The sequence below is a fragment of the Pseudopipra pipra genome, chromosome 14 (genome assembly GCF_036250125.1).
Source record: "Pseudopipra pipra isolate bDixPip1 chromosome 14, bDixPip1.hap1, whole genome shotgun sequence".
Taxonomy (NCBI): domain Eukaryota; kingdom Metazoa; phylum Chordata; class Aves; order Passeriformes; family Pipridae; genus Pseudopipra; species Pseudopipra pipra.
Genome location: NC_087562.1, coordinates 11,074,725 through 11,093,114, shown reverse-complemented (window position 1 = coordinate 11,093,114; position 18,390 = coordinate 11,074,725). Strand labels below are relative to the sequence as shown.

General features: G+C 41.7%; 1 protein-coding gene across 2 annotated transcripts in view; it reads right to left on the bottom strand.

Annotated features, from left to right (window-relative positions):
* The window catches only part of NKD1 (NKD inhibitor of WNT signaling pathway 1), a 111,819-nt gene extending 94,006 nt beyond the window's left edge, over positions 1 to 17,813 (bottom strand). Inside the window, exons 1-3 of one of the 2 annotated variants that reach the window (XM_064671152.1) lie at positions 17,490 to 17,813; positions 17,316 to 17,348; positions 16,922 to 17,079 (exon numbers count right to left, since the gene is read on the bottom strand). In XM_064671152.1, the coding sequence (XP_064527222.1) occupies positions 16,922 to 17,079; positions 17,316 to 17,348; positions 17,490 to 17,514 (216 nt within the window). In that variant the 5' untranslated portion in view covers positions 17,515 to 17,813. The remainder of the gene's footprint in view (positions 1 to 16,921; positions 17,080 to 17,315; positions 17,349 to 17,489) is intronic. The other variant, XM_064671151.1, reaches the window with a different exon arrangement.
* Between the last annotated feature and the right edge of the window lie 577 nt (positions 17,814 to 18,390).

The window sequence follows — 18,390 nt, the reverse complement described above, 5'->3', positions numbered from 1 at the left end:
GCAACAACTAAAAAGCTTGGGAGTATCCACCACTAACCATCAGTCACCATTTCTAAGTATGACCGTGGGTGATACATCACAGCCAGCACCAAAGCAGGAGGGAAGAGGTGTTAATTAACCTGTAAACCTGCTCCACTTTGTGCTGCAGATAGCACAAAGGCCCACCGGAATAGGAGGCATAGTTCACCCTCATTATAAGGCTCTCCATTACAAAGCCGGTGCAAAGAAAAGCCTACTGCTTTGACTCACCACTCCACTTCAGTTCTTTGTAAACATTTTGACATGCATTTCACTCATGTACAAACTCTGCTGCTCCGAAGAATAACCTTCAAGAGAGGGTAATTTCATTATTCAATCAAACACCAGAAAAAGAAAGCTCATCTCCCTGCAAAGCCTCAAATCTAGCTGGTGTATCAGAGCTAGTCTTTAGTCAAACTTTTAACAAACCTTTTCCTTCCCCCTTTAGTTATGTCCATTTCATCCAGTAACAGTGATAAAACTCTGGCATTCTCCTCATCCTCTATTATATACCTATTATGATTTATACATATGCCAGCCATATGCTCTGCTACATTCCTATTAATCTTGCACTGAATTTATATGCATCACCAAGAGCAAGGTAACACAATAAGCAGGAAGTCTACCTCACTTGAATGCACATGTCCTTGGAGAGGGCTCCACAAAAGAGATTCAGCTCGTATAAGAAAGACATGTCCCTCTCACCACCTTCTATAGCCTCATACAGACCCTCATTTGGATGAGTGAGAATTAAAATGTCTTTTTCCTTCATATGCTAGAACTGCTTTGATTAATATAAACTTTTTAGAATTAGACTTCTTGAGCCACTGGATTGTGACAAGAGCTGGACAATTCAGAAGTGTTCCTTTCTCAAACATTTTAGGAAGATTACTGTAGAGCAAAAGAAACAATCTAAAAGGTCGGATTATTTTGCAAGGGGAGATTATATAAATGTCAAGGGCCATTCAAACATTCTTTTTTCATTATTTTCTTACTTTGCTCAGGAATTACATGATAAATACCTGGCTTATTCATAAAAACATGGCAATTAATTAAGTGTACAGCTGGAACTGAAGTTCTTCATGAACTGTAAATATTTCTCTGGTGGGGAAGTGGGAAAAAGTGGATAAAATCACTAGTTTCTAAGAGAAGACAAATGAGACTAAATGAGTGGCAAGTGTTTCGCTATTTTGGGTCTCTGCGAAGATCTGAGCAACTTTAGAAAGGATATACTGCTGAAGCTGGGATCTGGACTAAAATACATGGCTTCTGGACTTCATACTTAAACCACAAATTCAGAGTCTCAGAGACCAGATAGCACCACAGCAATGGCTATCCATCTCTGACCACCCACGTCACAAACACCTCCCAGCCTCACATCCCAGCCGTCAGACCAGTCTTCTAATCTCAGATGACTTCAAAGACTACCTACCTTGTGATCCACAGAGCTTAAGAAAGCCGTATTTAACCTATTACCCTATCTCCTTAAGTACAACAGGGCTGACATCCTACCCTGGAGATCCCAACCGCTAAGTAGAGACCCGAGGGGCAACACCAGCCAGCCCAGTTAGCAAAGACACACCCTGTTATCAGAGGTGCAAGGACTGCAGAAAACCTGTGCCTGAACCACAGAGAGCTTTAACTTTGCAAGGATTCTGTGATATACACCTGTATATAAAATAGGTGGTGGTCCAGCACCACGTGCTAATGTCTAAATCTAAGAAGTGCTGCACTAGAACATGCAGCTTCCAGAAGACTGAGCTACTCGTAATTACTGTCACAAGATAAAAATATGAGCAAAAATTATTTTATGATTGAAGCCAAAAGGATTAAGGGCACAGCCCAGACATCCCATCTGTGGTGCCTGTACTTCAGATGAGCCCATTCTCACCTCTTCCCCTTAACAACCAAGTCAATGATTTGCTATATCCTGTGCATGGAAGTTGGATTCATTTCTTTGACTATGTCCTCCACACTAGATGAACCCTAATTTTGCCCTTTCCATTCTTTACCAAACCTGTCTACAAAAACTGAAGAAACACTCTCTTCTCTGCCCACTTGCTTTTTTCAGGCCTCCTTTCAGAGGAAAGGTCCAGCCTTTCCTCTAACCAGCCCTCTTTTGTCTTCTTTCTTAAGACTGCATTTTCACCCAGTCTGAAGGGATTGCATTTTGCTCATTCCTGTTTGATATATTTCTTGTGAGACAGGATCAAATGAGATTGAAGGCCCAGAAAACCCCATGCTGTGTACCCTGCATAAAATGTACTTTCTCTTACACTAGAAAAAGGCTTACATGACATGTATTTTTTATAAATATATATCTATGAAATTTTGAAAGTAGGCAAAAAACATTATAATATCATAAGGTGGCAAAGAATACAAAAGAAGAAAAAAACCACAGTGAATAGAATCTTTTTTTATAAAAAAGAAAACTATGCTTAACACAAACTCCTTCATGAATTCTCTTTATACTTTCAGTGACACAAATTCACCATTCTGCTGACACTGTTGCTGACTCTACTGAAAAAGTCACCCAAGAAGGCTCATTTTAAAATAAAATTTTACGAGGAGAGGAAATGGGGATTTGTAGTAGAGCATTTCCTTCTACTTAATCACAGAATAATTATTGTGATGGTATAAAGTCCACTTGGTCTTTTAATTGATTTAATGATAAACACGTAACATTTTGGGGATAACTGTCACAAAGACATCAAGTTAAAGAAGATAAAATCTTAAATTACAGTTACCCAAAAAAATCCCCCCCAAAATTATGTAATATCAACAAACAACAAATCCCTACAGTAGCTCTGTGTTTCTAATAGTGCTATCAATTTTAATACTAGCTCCAGATTCCATTCATTTCAAGTCACTGAGGAATTCTTAGGTATTTACAATCATCAGTCAAACAAGGAACCTTTTCAGCTCTTTGACCTTAGAATCATGAGGTATAAACTTTCAACCTCCATACGGAAGATATTTTTAAAACAAAGAGTGCATTTCCCAGAATAATGATGCTCTAATACTAAACAGCAGCTCAGTTATTTTGTGTTAAGAAACCAAAGCCCTTCTTACACAGTTTCAAAGCAGCAGCTGTGACTTTGAAACTAGGAACTCATTCTGGCCACCTGCTTCAAAACCAGCCAAAATAAACGTGGTGGGATGGTTCCTGTTGATAACCATTGGATGGCAGGGTAGCACAGGTTGTTTACTGCTAGGGCTCAGGTCCTAGACATCACTAACATCTTCAGGATCTCATCTGGATGAGGACCTTGGGATCAAGCTGCATCTGAAAGCTGGATTAATTATTAAGTGCTACTTTGCAGTACTGATACTCAAGAGGTGTGAACCTTCATTGCACAGCTGAGATATATTGTTCATGGCACGCCATTCACAGTGATGTTTTACTCCCACGACAGATGATACTTCTCAATCCCTTGCCAAACAGAGAGTATTATGGTCTGGCTTGTAAGGTTTCTTTGAAGAAAGGGTTTGTTTTGCTCCATTTTTGTTTGGTTGTTTTTTTGGGGTTTTTTTTGCGATATGGTCAAAACCATCCATAATAGCAATAACAGTAAACTAAAAATTATTGCTTTAAAGCCTCAAACTAGCCTACTTTTTCTAGTCTTACTGAATGCAAAAAACATTGCAAAAAAACAGTGTCCACCAGTTCAACCTAGTGAACACATCTTCCAGATTCACAACCATAGCTACTGTAGCAGAGTGTACCTCAGGAGATATTTCAGAGCCTAATCCTGCTCTCCACAGAGTTAATGGATTTCAACAGTAAAAGAATTTGGCCCACAACGTATCAGCCATTTCTAATTCTCAGCATTAAAAAGCAAATGTAATCCCCTTCAGAAAACTATACTACAGAGTACTATACAAGAAAAACAAACCTTTAATATCTAAAAACCATACAGACATGTTCCTAAAAGTTTATTTCAGTATAACATTGTTAAAGAGGGAGAGAAGAAAAGAAAAAAAAAGATCAGAGGAAAAAAAAAAAAAAGATCAGGTCACTGATAAGTATCCTAAGCTCTTTTCACTTTCCACTCCTTTTTGCCTTATGTTCCCCCTCTACACACACCTTGAGCAGAGGCACATTTCAGACAAAGTAACCTACTGTACCACTCGCATTGCCAAAGGTGGAAACACGCTCTTCTCCTTATGGCCAGCAAAGGACCCACACTTTGATCTTCAAGGAAAAGCCCCTGGATGGTGCAACTGAAAAGTCTGCTATAAGTTTATTTCTTTTTTTTTTCTTCTTTTCCTATAAATTACTCCTCCCTTTGATGTCTATTCTTGCTCTTAAAAAAAATACACACATCAAGTTAAGATGAAAACTGCCCACACGACAAGTTTGTGTTTACAAGCTTAAGAGCGAGTTTCACTTGAACACAGGTCAATGCCGCTTTAAGAAAACATCACACACCAAAAAAAAAATCACACATGGTTAGAACACATCACGAGCAGAGGAATTGTGGACTCAGTCTGTGAGGCACCAAGCCAGCCTGAGAAGCCCTTTGAAGTTAGAAAAACATCCTCTGGTCAGAGCACATTTGTGAAACCGTGGGACAGGCGCTTTAAACAACATTCACTCCGAGATCACCTGCGGTGTGCCAGTGGATTGGCGCCTGTGTAACTTCAACAACGTAACCCTTTATGTTCCACAGAGATCACTCACTCCAAAAACCTGTCCTATCAACAGCATAGTCAAAAAACTGCGTGTCAAAGCATGTACCATTTCTGTGTACAACACAGGCAGGCAGTTCCAACAGACACGTGAAGTTTGGGAAACCCAGCCGTAAGCAGACCTTGGTCAGCAGAAGAAAGGGTGGTGCCGGACAAGGCAGTGCTGACACAGAAGGAAAGCGTCACCCTGCAAGAAGGGACACTGCAAACCAGGATTGCACAAAGCTTACAATACAGTTTGGCATGCAGCTAGGTATGACACAAAACACTGCTAGTCACCATCGGCATGAGAAGAAAGATTCTTGGCTGTGGACAGCTAAGTCCAGGTAACACATTTTTTTTTCCCCTCCCCATTTACAGATAGATAAGACTGAACATCAGAAGACTGCTTTTCCAGCAGAGTTACCTCCCTCCACCCAGCTCTGCCGTCAGCTATTAGCACCCAGCCCGCTGGCATCAGTAAGCTGTGCCAACACAATTTAAAGCAAATCCACCTCTGATCTGGCATGTCTCTCTGACAGCCATGCCTCTCAGAAAAGAGCCTCTAACTGAAGGCAGCACTGCCTATCCAGTCCTCATAGTACTGGATATTGGAATTGATATTTAATAACAGTAAATTTTGACTAGACCCCATGTCAGTTGATACCGTGGAAGGAGCAAGCCTCACCCTGTCTTTGGACAGGGATCCTGCTGATATCAGGAGACAGCTGGACCATACAGTAGACCAGGACTTTTTCCTTTCTTAAAACATACCCCTAAAGGCACAATATTAGCATTTTTCTTGTCCAACCATTCTACTCTTCTGTGTTTGACGATCTTTCCTACTTTTCTCAGTGGTGGCAAAATTCCCCTCATTTTTGAGGAGACAGGACTGTCAGTGTTGCCATCAGAAACACATGAGGAGGGTCAGATTACTGTTGCAGAGCTAACAAGGGACCTCACAGTCTTTTTGCTTCTCCCACAGGACATTACCCATTGTCTGTTATTCAATTACTGGCAAATCCAGGGGGCTTCCCACTGCAGTGCCTTTGGTTTCTGTCTTTCCAAAATGGGGAAAATCAAAGGTGGTTATAGATTAAGGATAAATTGTTTTAGCAGAGGTTTGTTCTGCATTTAAACAGTACATGTACTTTAATGAATAAGCACAAGCAACATCTGCATGCTGCAGCCTAGCTGGTCCCTCCTGGGTAACAGCAAATGCTCAAGGACACAGAGATACTTCAACATGCCTTACTTTTGACTTTCAGCACACATTTCTCACAAAAATTTTCTTTTTTTTCCTTCTAAATGGTATTTAAAAACAAACAAACAAACAAACAACAACAACAAAAAAAAGAACACATTTGGAAGAGTGCCATAATAAAGCTAATGACCAAATTCCAATGAAGTCTATGTAGCATCAGTGAATACAGTACTTCCTTTCCAAATGCTGGGTTTTTTCATTCTTTTCTGTTACACATCACCATGTTCTAATCCAAGAGCAACTGTCTTTCCAAGTAAAGCCCTGTACAATAGCTTATGTAGAAAGAGATCTCATTTACTTCTTTATGGTGTGCATTAGTCCAGAGTTAATGATTTTGTGTGCTTCCTATTGGTCATAAATAAATGATGGAAAACAGCCTTAGAGTAGAAATAAAAAAAAAAAAAGAATGACACTGTGGTTCAATACTTGAACAAATCAACCTAAACAGATAAAAAACCACCTTCATACAATAAAAATGTGTCATTTTAATGGGTATTAAGCAGTGCTGTGGGAATAGCCTCTTTCAAAACATGCTTTTTAAACCTATCTGCAAAATTACATTGCTAATTACAAATAGGAATTTAAGTGGCAGTACAGCTGGGAAAAACTTTTGTGAACCTGTCATAAAATGATCAGATAAACTGCATCTTCAGGGGAAAATACATTGCCATTACATCAGCAATGTAGCTGCCAGATAAAAGGACTATTAGTCTCACCACTTGAACCCTCCCTCATCTTTCACTGATGTGGCAGAGAACCCAATACAAAAGCACTAAAAGCAATGAGAAGTTTCCCCTCTACTAGAGCAGGGATTTTGCATCAAAACATAACCAAGAAATAATGCAGATTTGTAAAATTGTAAAAACAGTCTTACCTAACTGCACTGAATTAGTCAAAAATATACATTTAAATGTAATTTATTTATCATATTCAAAAAAACTACTTTTGCATACATATCCACATCAGGAACAAGACCTTGCACATAAGCTTTGCATAAATAAAAATGGCTTTAACTGAGATAACCTATGAAGTTTATCCTCAAAATAAAATTAAATATTCGGGAAGGCTAAATGAGGCACAGTTTTTCCATGGGAAAAAATATCAAAGTATTATTTATTTTCCTGTAAGTACTTGTTTTGAAAAGCCTTTCCTCCCCACCTGGGCTTCTGCTAAAAGCCACAATCTACATTTAAACAGTGTATACGCTTTAGAAAATTATCAACCCTCTTTTTTTATAGCAGGACCTTATGAAATTATTTGATCCACTTTTCATATAGAAAGTCTAGGGCTGACCATAAAGAAATAGGCAGGCTCCCAGTATAAACTTACTGGGATTACATCAAAGACCTTCCTCTAGGATCAGACGATTGATTTCTTCAATGCTTTTTAGAATTTCTTCCAGGATATTTTGGGTTATTGCCTTAGACCTTTGCTCAGCTGGAATGACAGATACTCTGTTTGCTAGACTCTGATGTTCTGTCTTTACAGGGGAATGAGTGTCTGTAGTGTACACACACGTACAGAGAGAGACTTGGAAAGTTCACAAGCAAAATTATTATTTATTGTTTCAAAAAGAGTAGTTTATTACAGAAACACTGATACAGGCTTAACCACAGCATCTTACGCAACACAGAGACTGCTTGTTATTCTGTGAGCTCAGGACTGGGACACTCTATGCTCAGAGAAAATTCCCACTCCCCCAAAAAGGCATTTGTTCTTTATATGCACTTAACGCATAAGGCTTAGCTTTACAGCTACTACCTTCTTTACCTAACTCTTGGAACTGACTGTCCTGGAACTATAAAAGATTTTTTAAGGTAGGACAAGAAGAGGTTTAGTCCTTATCTATCACTGTCAAACCTTTGGGGAATCAGACAGCAAACTATCTCCGAGGGCAATGCGACACACTACCCACCGTTCTCCTTCCTCCCCCAAGACAAATCTGTCACCTCTGTACCACTCATCATTCGCATCAGAGTATGGATCAAAAGATCCGAGGCTGCTCCCAAATCCCATTTCTCCTGCAAGACAGTACTTTGTTCTGTCACTTCCCTACTGAGTCTATCCCCTTATTTTATGCCTCACAGCATGTGTGGCTGCACCCCAAGATCAAACACCCATGCATGATTTTCTTTCACAGATCTTGAATCACAATGTTATACTTTAATAGGAACCTCAATATACTTAATCCCTTTAAAGCTGCCACAGTAATGCCCCCAAATGCATTAAATTCCACCCTAATCACAAAATACAAAGTATTTCTCTGGATGGACAGTGTACAGACTGTTCTGACCACATGCCAATCCACCTCTGAGCTAAAGCAACATACACTGCCTGCATTTGTTAGTTAGAAGTCCGAGGATACATGGCTGAAAATTCCAGGCACTTTAGAAGTTCTCTGCTGCAAATTTTCCTCAAAACATAACTGATCTCCCACATTTAAGGGAGGATCTCACATTCTCAATGCCTTCTCATTGCAAATTATACAAGGGACCAGAGCCACTGAGCCTGCATTGAAATCCAAACCCATTTAAACAAGACCAATACATAGCCCTTTTCAAGATATAGGCAAGACACCCTCTCGCAGTCAGCTCGATGAGCTTCAGAGTTCCACTGAATTCTCAGATTGAGAAGAGTTATTGGAGAAAATTACCAAACTACCAGAGCTTTGACAAAAAGTAGAAAAACTGCTGGCCCAGTAAGTCTTGTCCACAAGTATTAAATTTTATTAACAGCTTCAGGTTTAAAGAACAACTCCTTCTCATATATGTTTAGCAGGGACCTTGGTTTGGACCAGGGAACCACAGGGTCTTTTCTTACCCCTGCTGAGAGATTAGTGTGTGGTGGGAGCTTTTACACATATTTTTGCAGGGCTCTTCTTGGCCATTGACCGATGGTGTTTCAGTCTCCTGTGGCCACTGTCTGGTCATCTGAGGAGCAAAAATATTTACTGCACCAAAAGTTTTATAGACTAAAACAATAGGATTGTTTATTGCCCTATAACATACAATAGGCCACACCACAGAATCGCAAAATGGTCAAGTTGGAAGACACCACAGTGGTGCAGGGTCATCTGGTCCAAAGTCCCTGCTTAAACTGGGTCATCCTAGAGCACACGGATCAGGTTTGCATGCAGATGGTTCTTGAATATCTCTGGTGACGGAGACTCCAGAACCTCTCTGGGCAATCTGTTCGTGGTCACTACACAGTAAAGATGTGCAGGTGGAACTTGCTGTGCATCTGTTTCTGCCCATTGCCTCTTGTCCTATTGCTTGGCACCAGCAAGAGAAGCCTGGCTCCAGCCTCTTAACACCCCCCCTTCAGATACTGATAGTCATTGAGGAGGTCCCCTCTCAGCTGCCTCTTCTCAAGGCCGAACAGGCCCAACTCTCTCAGTCTTTCCTCATAAGAGAGGTGCTCAGGTCCCTTGATCATCCTTGCAGCCTCCACTGGAATCCAGGAGCTCCATGTCTCTCCTGTCCTAAGGAGCTCAGAACTGGACAGAGCACTTCAGATGTGTCTCACCAGGGCTTAGGGGCAGGATCACATCCCTCAACCTGCTGGCAACACTCTTCCTAATGCATCCCAGGATCTCATCGAGCTTCTTGTGCCCCAGGACACACTGCTGGATCAGGGACAGCTTGTTGTCCACCAGGACCCCCAGGCCCTTCTCGGCAGAGCTGCTCTCCAGCAGGACAGCCCCACTCTGTCCTGGTGCATGAAGTTGTTCCTCCCCAGGTGCAGGACTATGCCTTGCCTGTGCTGAACTTCAGATAGTTCTTCTCTGCCCATCTCTCCAACCTGTCAAGGTCCTTCTGAAGGGCTGCACAGCACTCTGAGGTATTGGCTACTCCTCCCAGGGAAAGTCTTCCTTTCAATATTCTTTCACCCTGTTCTCCTGGGTCAGAGATTCCTGAGGGCTGGTCTTATCAATGTAGGCCAATGCAAAGAAGGCATTTGGTAGCTCTGCCTTCTCTGCATCCTCTGTTACCAAGGTCCCTCCTCCATTTAGTAATGGGCCCACATTATCCTTAGTTAACCTTTTGTTACTGGTATATTTGAAGAAGCCCTTCTCATTTTCCTTGACAGCCTTGGCCAGATTTAATTCCAGATGGGCCTTGGCCTTCCTTGTCTCATTTCTACTTACTCTGACAAACACAAATGAAGCCAGTGCTACTCAATTTCACAAGTGTTATAGGACCTCCCAACAAGAGACTGCAGTACTCCCTTCCTCAAACTGGATTCTGTATGACTAAACCAGAAGTATTTCTGACATATGATAGGCACCCATCAGCTCATGTGAGACACAAACTTACAGGGATTAAGCAATCTAGCTGAACACTTCTTTGCAGATATAAGCCTGTTGGAATGCCCACTCCCATAGCAAGCCAACGGATCAGTCCTTATTAAACAGTGTACATGTGGTTACATGACAGCAGTCTGTTTGGAAGACACTAACTGTACAGGACTTTTCCAGCTCAAAAAAGGATGTCTCACATGTTCAGAAGTGTCATCTTCAAATTAGAAGACAATTTATATGCCATATTGCTCTTCTGACAATAAATCCAGAAGCTTACAAAGAGTGAACGTACTGTACAACTGCACCCCTTGCAGAGAGACCAGGAGAGCAGTAGTTGAACATGCACAGATCATTTCCCTTTTCTCTTAGCTTACACTAAATGCACAGCCCTTTCAGCACAGCCAACACCACTGGCGTTCCACCACCACAAGACAAATGTCATGAGATACTGCAATACAAACATGCTTTGCTGGCTCAGAAATCAGACACAATGAAGATTTTGCATTTGGAACTTGGTTAATAATTCTTGAACGGAATACAGGCCAACTTAGTCTCCCATAGCTGTAGTTAATCTGTAGGAGTAAATACAAGCTTAGTTTTGCTGCCAATGTTGGCAGATATGACTAAATAAATTCACAGAGAAAGTATATTTGACCATTTCTTCACATTATTTTTTTAGCTAAAACTATGCCTCGCTTTCCATGAAAAGATATCCATAAATATCACATAGTTTGAGAACTCACAAGTATTTAGAGTAACAAGTATATCAACCAGAAAAGTAGTTCCATTACAAAAAAAAAAAAAATAATACTTGAAGTATTCTGTACATGTGAACATCTACCATTTACTTTCCAACCAGTTTTGATGCTGACATTCACGATGCAAAATCCATCTGCAAGGATTTTTATAAAGGCCAACATCTGCAGCACTGGGAACAACGTTCCATTTTGATTTAAATATCATCACCGAACAATTATTTCCCCAGCTTTGGAAAAACTAACTCCTACAAAGTTTCAGTACTCAAGAGACTTCTCTTTCCTCTGTTCATAACCCAACTCAAAAGAAATCATAAAAGTCAACTAAGATCTTCTTCTTCTGAAGGGTGCCTACAAATAGCCACTTACCGAGCTCCTCCTGGGTCTTATTACAGATCTCAAAACCTACAGAAAACCCTTCTATTAATGAATGCTGCTGAAAAGAACATTCCCATATGTCGACAATCATGTGTTGCAAATGCCCCATTTTTGTTTTAACTAAAGTTTTAGTGTGAAGTCTGGACTACATTATTTACATTTAAGACATTAAAGAATATACCATATTGTTGTTACTTTTCATCCCAATTTACAGAAGAAAGTGTACTCCATAACCAAGGCCTTCTTATCCAAAAGAATTAAGGTTTCACTAAGCCAACAGGGACTATTGGGAGCCCAAGAGACATAGATGAGGACTTCATCCAGCTACTACACAGAATATGCTTTCTTCTTGCAAACACCAAACTAACTCCACTTTAGAGGAGGTGGGATAGAGAGGGTTGTTAGAGATCAAAAAAAGTTACTTTAATGAGACTGTTTGCAGAAACTTCACGGGCCATTCAGCTTTCCAATCAACATGCCAAATTAAAAGTGCACCACAGTAAATCTGAAAGACCTATAAAACGAGCCCTGATGAAATACAGACTGTCTTCCATCCACCTCCTCCATATGGCTCAAGCAAAGTCAACTTTTAATGTCATAACACAAAATATTTAATTTATGCTTTTCTTCATATGTCAATTTAACCTCTGGCACATAGCTTTGAAACCATGTAAGGATGCCTAACACTTTCCATATGGCAACTGAATTGTGGCTTTTAATTGCACCAACTGGTATCATTCAAGGATGATTCCCTTGGAATCCAGCTTTCTGCTACAGTATTGGCCAATTCACTAATCTCATCACCATGGCACTAATACTTTCAGAGACTCTTTGATTGTTAATATTCATATTATAATTTTCCCAAACCAGAGCTGTCAAGATATACTGTGTGCACCACTAATTAAATTATCTTGGTTTGTTGGCACCAAATTTCAACACTAAATAAGATTCTACTTTTCTCTCTATCAATACAAAGTTTGGCAATTTTGTTTTGAACACCACACAGAATATCTGTGTGTATTAAAATACTTTTTAGTCATACCAGTATCTGTCACTGCTGAGTCTGTTGTTTATTTTAATCCTCAGAGTCAATAAAAATAATTATCTATACAATACTGACATTAATGGACTTGAAAATATTTCAGTTAAAAAGATCACTTCAAGCAGTCACACAAGATAGCATCCAAGGAAATTTTCATTGCTCTTGTCACCATATCAGTACGAAGGCAATCTTTCAAATGTCATTCCATCCCTGAAATCACCCCAAAATAGTGCTACAATTACATCTTCCATTTCAACAGCCTTTAAGCCATAGTATGCACATACCACTAAAGAAGTTTCTTTTCTGTTTCTTATTTTCATTTTGGATGAATGACCTCCCCAGCTGTGTCTTCCAGAAGGCGATGTATTTTTAATATGCACACACACACATATGCTATTTAGCAGTGGGGGACTGGGAAGGATTTTTTTTTTAATTTAAGATTGATCATACTAGAGGAGCAGTGAAGTTGACACTGGTGTTGTCTCCTCTCAGCCATGCAAGGAATGCCCATTAATGTCACTGGCAGTTACAGGCACAGAACAAATGGAGAACAAGCCCCACCTCTGAAGTACTGATGTGCCTCAGTATTTCATACTGTATTAGTCCCAAACCAGATATTCAACTCTAATTAATATCAATTAGGGTTGAACAAGAGGATCACTAGCACCAAAGAGCTCAGCAGAAGTGGTAAGCTAAAGTCTTTCCTATTTTACCTAAAGTGATCACCTTCAATGGGACTCACTGAGAGTTGGTTTAAGTATTAATTAAAAACACAATATTTTTTCCATTCACAAGCACAGATCTGAATGAGACGCACAAGAAACCAGTAAAATTTCTTATGGCTTTGAAGATAAAAGTAAATTGAACTAAGCGAATGTCATATTTAAAATTTGTCCCTCTAGCACTAAACTACTTCTCAGTTAAATAAATAAATACTTGAATATTTGCAAACAATGTGCATCTCCAAAAATAGTTTGCAAAAGTAAACACACTGAGTAAATTTAAGCTTAAGAATTATACAGCATCAGAAAACCGTTCTGGGTACAAGGTAGCTCTGTCATGAAGCAGCAAAAGACGTGTGTTCAGTTGCTCTAACAGATTTACAGCCTCAGTGGTTTCAATTAGCTTTGAACTAGAAGTTGACTCTGGACCTCATACTTTTCATGGATGGAACAGAATTCCTTTTTTATTTAATCCTACATGATGTGGAAGGCTGCAGCCCAGCCCTCAGCCTCCAGAGTCATTAAAACGTTTAGAGCAGAGCAGCCCCTGCTGGGCGGGTGGCAATGGTTTAATGAGATCAGAGCTCCCGGCCCAGCACCGGCAGCTTCACACACACCTCGAGTGCATGTCTGGGACACGCTCCCCTTCCTCTGGCTCATGCCTTCACCCAACAGTTTACCGGGAGATCCTCCTCAGATGGCTGGTGCGTTTGGTAGTAGCTGGACACTAATGACTGTTCTTTCAGTGAATTGGAGGAGGGAGACACAGATGGAGAGGACACAACATAGACAACACATCAGCTGAGGGAAGTCTGCTCTAGCCAAGAAACTCTCAAAACTTCCGTTCAGAAGGAGAAAAGGTGTTGTATAATTGAGCTCTGCTTGAGCCAAACACCTCTTGAGTGAACTGATGTAAAGACCTCCCCTCCACAACTACTTTAAATTCAACTGTTCTAGAGAGGACTACAAACGAAACTTTATTGTTTTCCTGTATTAGTCACTCATTCCTCTTGTAAAATGCTACATGAATCCCCTGAACTTCAGTGTCATCTCCCCTGTACAACTAACTTCACCAAAACAACTCAGTGCCTCTGCTCTTCAGGCCTTCCAATTACAACCTAGACAGAATTTTTGGCTTACATAGAGTAATATATGTCAAATTGCACTACCACACCCAAGTTTTGACAAAAATTATTCAAATCTTTGAAGTTTCAGACTTGGAAGACACTAAGTGCTCTCCACTCCCATCAACAGGTCTTCGGAGGGAACTGGATTTCACCAAATATGCCCTACTTCCTAAAAAAACCACCATGAACAAAGCTCTAGGTAAGGATTCCTAGCAGGAAAATTATTTCTAGGAATTTTTTTTTAATTCAGCTGGATGTTTCTGTGAATGCAGATGTTTTCATCAGTGTTTGATCTAACTTTTTCTGCCATAAGTCACAAATGCAGCAACTAGGACATATTTGGGGGCAAAGGAATGTTTTACTGAGAAGCCAAAGTTTCAGCTGTGACACAATGAAACTGTAACATTTCACAGAGCCTTTTAAGTTTATTTTAAGATGAATATTTTATGATGAATTTTGGTTGATGTTGAGACTACACAACTGTCCCACACAATCCCCAGTGAGTAAACCATTAGTAGAAGCAACTACTGTTTCAACATCTTGAGGTGAATGAAGAACCAAGAGGTTAGGCTACAATTCACTTTGTAATTTGGTATAATTATACAAGAGATCAAAGAGATCTCAGAAGAGAAGCAATCATGCAATCTCAGTTATGGAGTCAATAGCTGTGACTTCATAATCCTTGTCAAAATGACTGTACATATGGCACATCTGGTTCCAATGTAGGATTAGAAATGCATCCTTACATATTCCAAAAGTTCATATTTTAAAGGAACTTTAATGTAGCTGTCCCAGTGTGCCTGTGACAGGATGACAATTAAACTACATAAATTAGCTGGCTATATATGCATATAGATACTACCAAATACATTAGGCAATAAATGGCAAATATTTTTGAACATTCAGAAACAGCTCTATAAGGATGACAGTAAAAAGCCTCATGGGATCAGTGCTGTTAAAAACACTTAAACCTATTTACAGTTTTATAACACACTAAAACTGCAGACTAATATTCAGTTAATGGCTTTGCTAATTGCTGAGCCATCATGAGGAAGACTTCCTCTTGAGTAAGAAGAAAAATACTTTCTACTGTCGTTCCAGCTGAGCAGACCTCGTGAAGCTGACAACTGAAGAGTGTCATGAATAGAAAGTATCTTTGACAAAAGATATTTTCTCCTTATTTTCAGAAAGCAAATTATCTTTGTGGAAGAAAATATATTTCGCAAACTAAAGTCAGAGTTTTTTACCTTTAACTCTTGTATTTTAAACCTATGGTTTTAGTTTGGCAAGTTGAGCTTCTTTTCTAGAAAATATACATGTGAAAGGTAGAACACATCTAAAAAGCTTGACTTACAAAAACTGTGATAATTGAAAAATAATTGAAAAATAATTAAAAGCATGTGTTTCTACTCTGCATCTGTATCATACATGTATGTTCTATTAGAAATGAGAACTTCTTTATTTGGACATAATTGTTTCCAAGTAAAGCACAATAAAAATCACTTCAACCAACCATACCTGCAAGCCAATAGTGATTATGCTTATCAATTACAAACACTCCCTTTGCCCTGCTTCTAGGAACTCTCACAATTTATCCTCCTTGAAATACAATACTGGTGGAACCTAAAAAGTCATCATTAGCTTTTACCATACTACACATCTTCTACTCACTTTAACATCCCACCTGAAATGTGGTATTCTCCACTTGTGAGTTAATTTTTCCTGAGACACAAGAAGTCCAAGCTTCTGACAATACAACTGGTAGCTGACAAAGCAAAGAGACTGCAGGAGGTTTGGTGGCCCTGCTCTGCTTGTGCTTTCAGAGCCACATTGCTTGCTGGGAAGCACAGATTCCAATCTCCCCATCTCTCAGGTTACCTTTCCAGTGATGAAGCTTTCAGGGCTTGATCCAAAGTCAATGGGAGTCTTTCAGTAAACATCAATAAGCTCTGGATCATACCCTGAAACACTTTGAGGACCATATCTAAGAATTGTTAAGTCTGTTTACCTCCCATCGTGCCTTTTTGTTTAAAGAGACAACATTCAGGATAAATAAAAGAAAAAGGCAACTAAAATATTTCTTCCAGCCCTGGTTTACATGGAGAGTTGAAGGAAAGAGAAGGGGTGGAAAGTGACCAATGTGGTAACATCCAGGACAAGTGACATATACAGTAACTCTTATGGAGAAAGTCAGCCACACATTATTAGCAAAGAGCAAATAAATAACTATACACTCTTCAGGGACTTCTCCTTTCCTGACAAAATGTCACAGGCAAACTTGTGCACTAATCTGACTTCACAAGCTTGCACACACTGGCTGGCTGCGGGGCTTTTCCCAGAGATTCTCTGTTTGTTCCTGTTTGTAAAGGGTTTTGTTTTAATCGTACTGCCCAGACACCAGCAGTCAGGTTCCCTTACTCCTCAGGCTTTTGTACCCTCACCAAGTTTGCTCTGCAGCTCCCAACTTCATCAAAGGACAGAAGGAAACCACCCACGGGGCAGCCCCTTGGAGCAACATTAGGGCAAAGAAAACCTTCATTTGCACAACCGCCCCTTGGGAGGGAAAGAGGGATGTAGAAAGAGCTTTTGCTTTTCACTATTTCAAAAGGAAGGGGCGGGGGGGGCAACGAGGAAGCTGACATACCCTGGCGCTGGAGAGCCTGCAAACGGCCCGGTGCTGGCAGCCTTGCTGGAGTCCCGAGCTGCTGCCGCCGCTGCTGCTGCCCCCGGAGTATTTCTGCTTCACCATCCAGTCCTCCAGCCCTTTGCGAGCCAGAGAGGCGTTCACCGCAAAACTATCACCTAGAAAAGAGACAATGCCGCCGCTGAGCGCCCGCAGAGCCCGCCCGGCCCCCGCGGCAATCCCCGCTCCCGGCCGGGCTGAGGCTGGAGCCGGGGCTGGAGCCGGAGCCGGGGCGGGCACGGAGAGCGCAAACCGCGGCGGAAAGTTGAGGGAAGAGGAGGGCAGGGGGCCGGGGGCAGCCGGGCGGACCGGGGGAAGGCGTTCAAAGTTACTAGCAGTAAGGAGCCATCCCTACCTTCTGGACTTTCTCTGGGTTTACAAACGGCAGCTAGGCAGATCCGGAGGAAAGTGTGTGAGGGAAATAATAAAGGAAGATCGTTAGATACCAGTATAAAATCACAGCAACAAACCGAGTAAAAATCCGAATAAGGGGAAGGGGCTAAGGAAGTAGCAAGTGAAAGGAACTAACCATGTTTCGAGTGAAGTTTCCCCATCTCTCTGCATTGATCTGCAATTACGATTCATTTGACTGTGTTCAGTAGGGTCAGGTTGGCTTGTTGTTATTTTTGTAGATATATAAAATCCCAGCGTGTTTAGAAATCCATGTGCTCCGCTTCTCCCTGCTAAGCACAAGCGAGCTCAAATCTCAGCTCCTCTCCTGCAGCACGGTCCGGCGTCCCCCTCTCCGCCCCAGCCTTCCTCCTCTCTCCTCTCTTTCCCAAAGACAGAGGCGGTTACAAAAGACCTTACTTCACCCACCGGGGAACATGATTGACACCTCATTGAGATTAGACCACTTGCAGGCAGCCTCCGCCTTCCCATTGGGCCGCGGCGGCAGATGAAAGGGGCGAGTGAGCCTTTTGGAGGCTCAAAAAGGAAGAAAGGAAAAAAAAAAAAAAATAAGAAGAAAGAAAAAAAAAAGAAAAAAAAAAGAAAAAGGAGCAGCAGGGGCGCGTTTCACTTCCAGCCAGGCACGGGCGGCGGGGCCGGCCCCGCTCCGCGCCCCGCGCAGCCCCGGGCGGACAATGCGCGGAGCTGCCCCCGCCCTCCCGCCCGCCGGGCAGCACCGCCCTCCGCGGGTGCGCGGGGCCCGCGGGCAGCGCTCGCTCCCTGCGGGGCCGCTCTGGGGGCTGCTCGGCCCCCGCGGGTCCCGCCGCCCCCGCCCGCCCGAAACCAGCGTCCCCGCACGGGCCGCGGGGTCGCCTCCCGGCCGAGCCTCCTCGCCAGGGATGCCGAGGGATCCGGACAGCGCGCAGCGCGCCCCGGGATGTCCGCACGCTGCCTCCTCTGTGCTCGGGCGCGGGGCTGAACCCCTCGTGTCCCTACTTGGCGGTATCTGGATTGCGAAGGAAGCCAGCATGTCTGGAAAA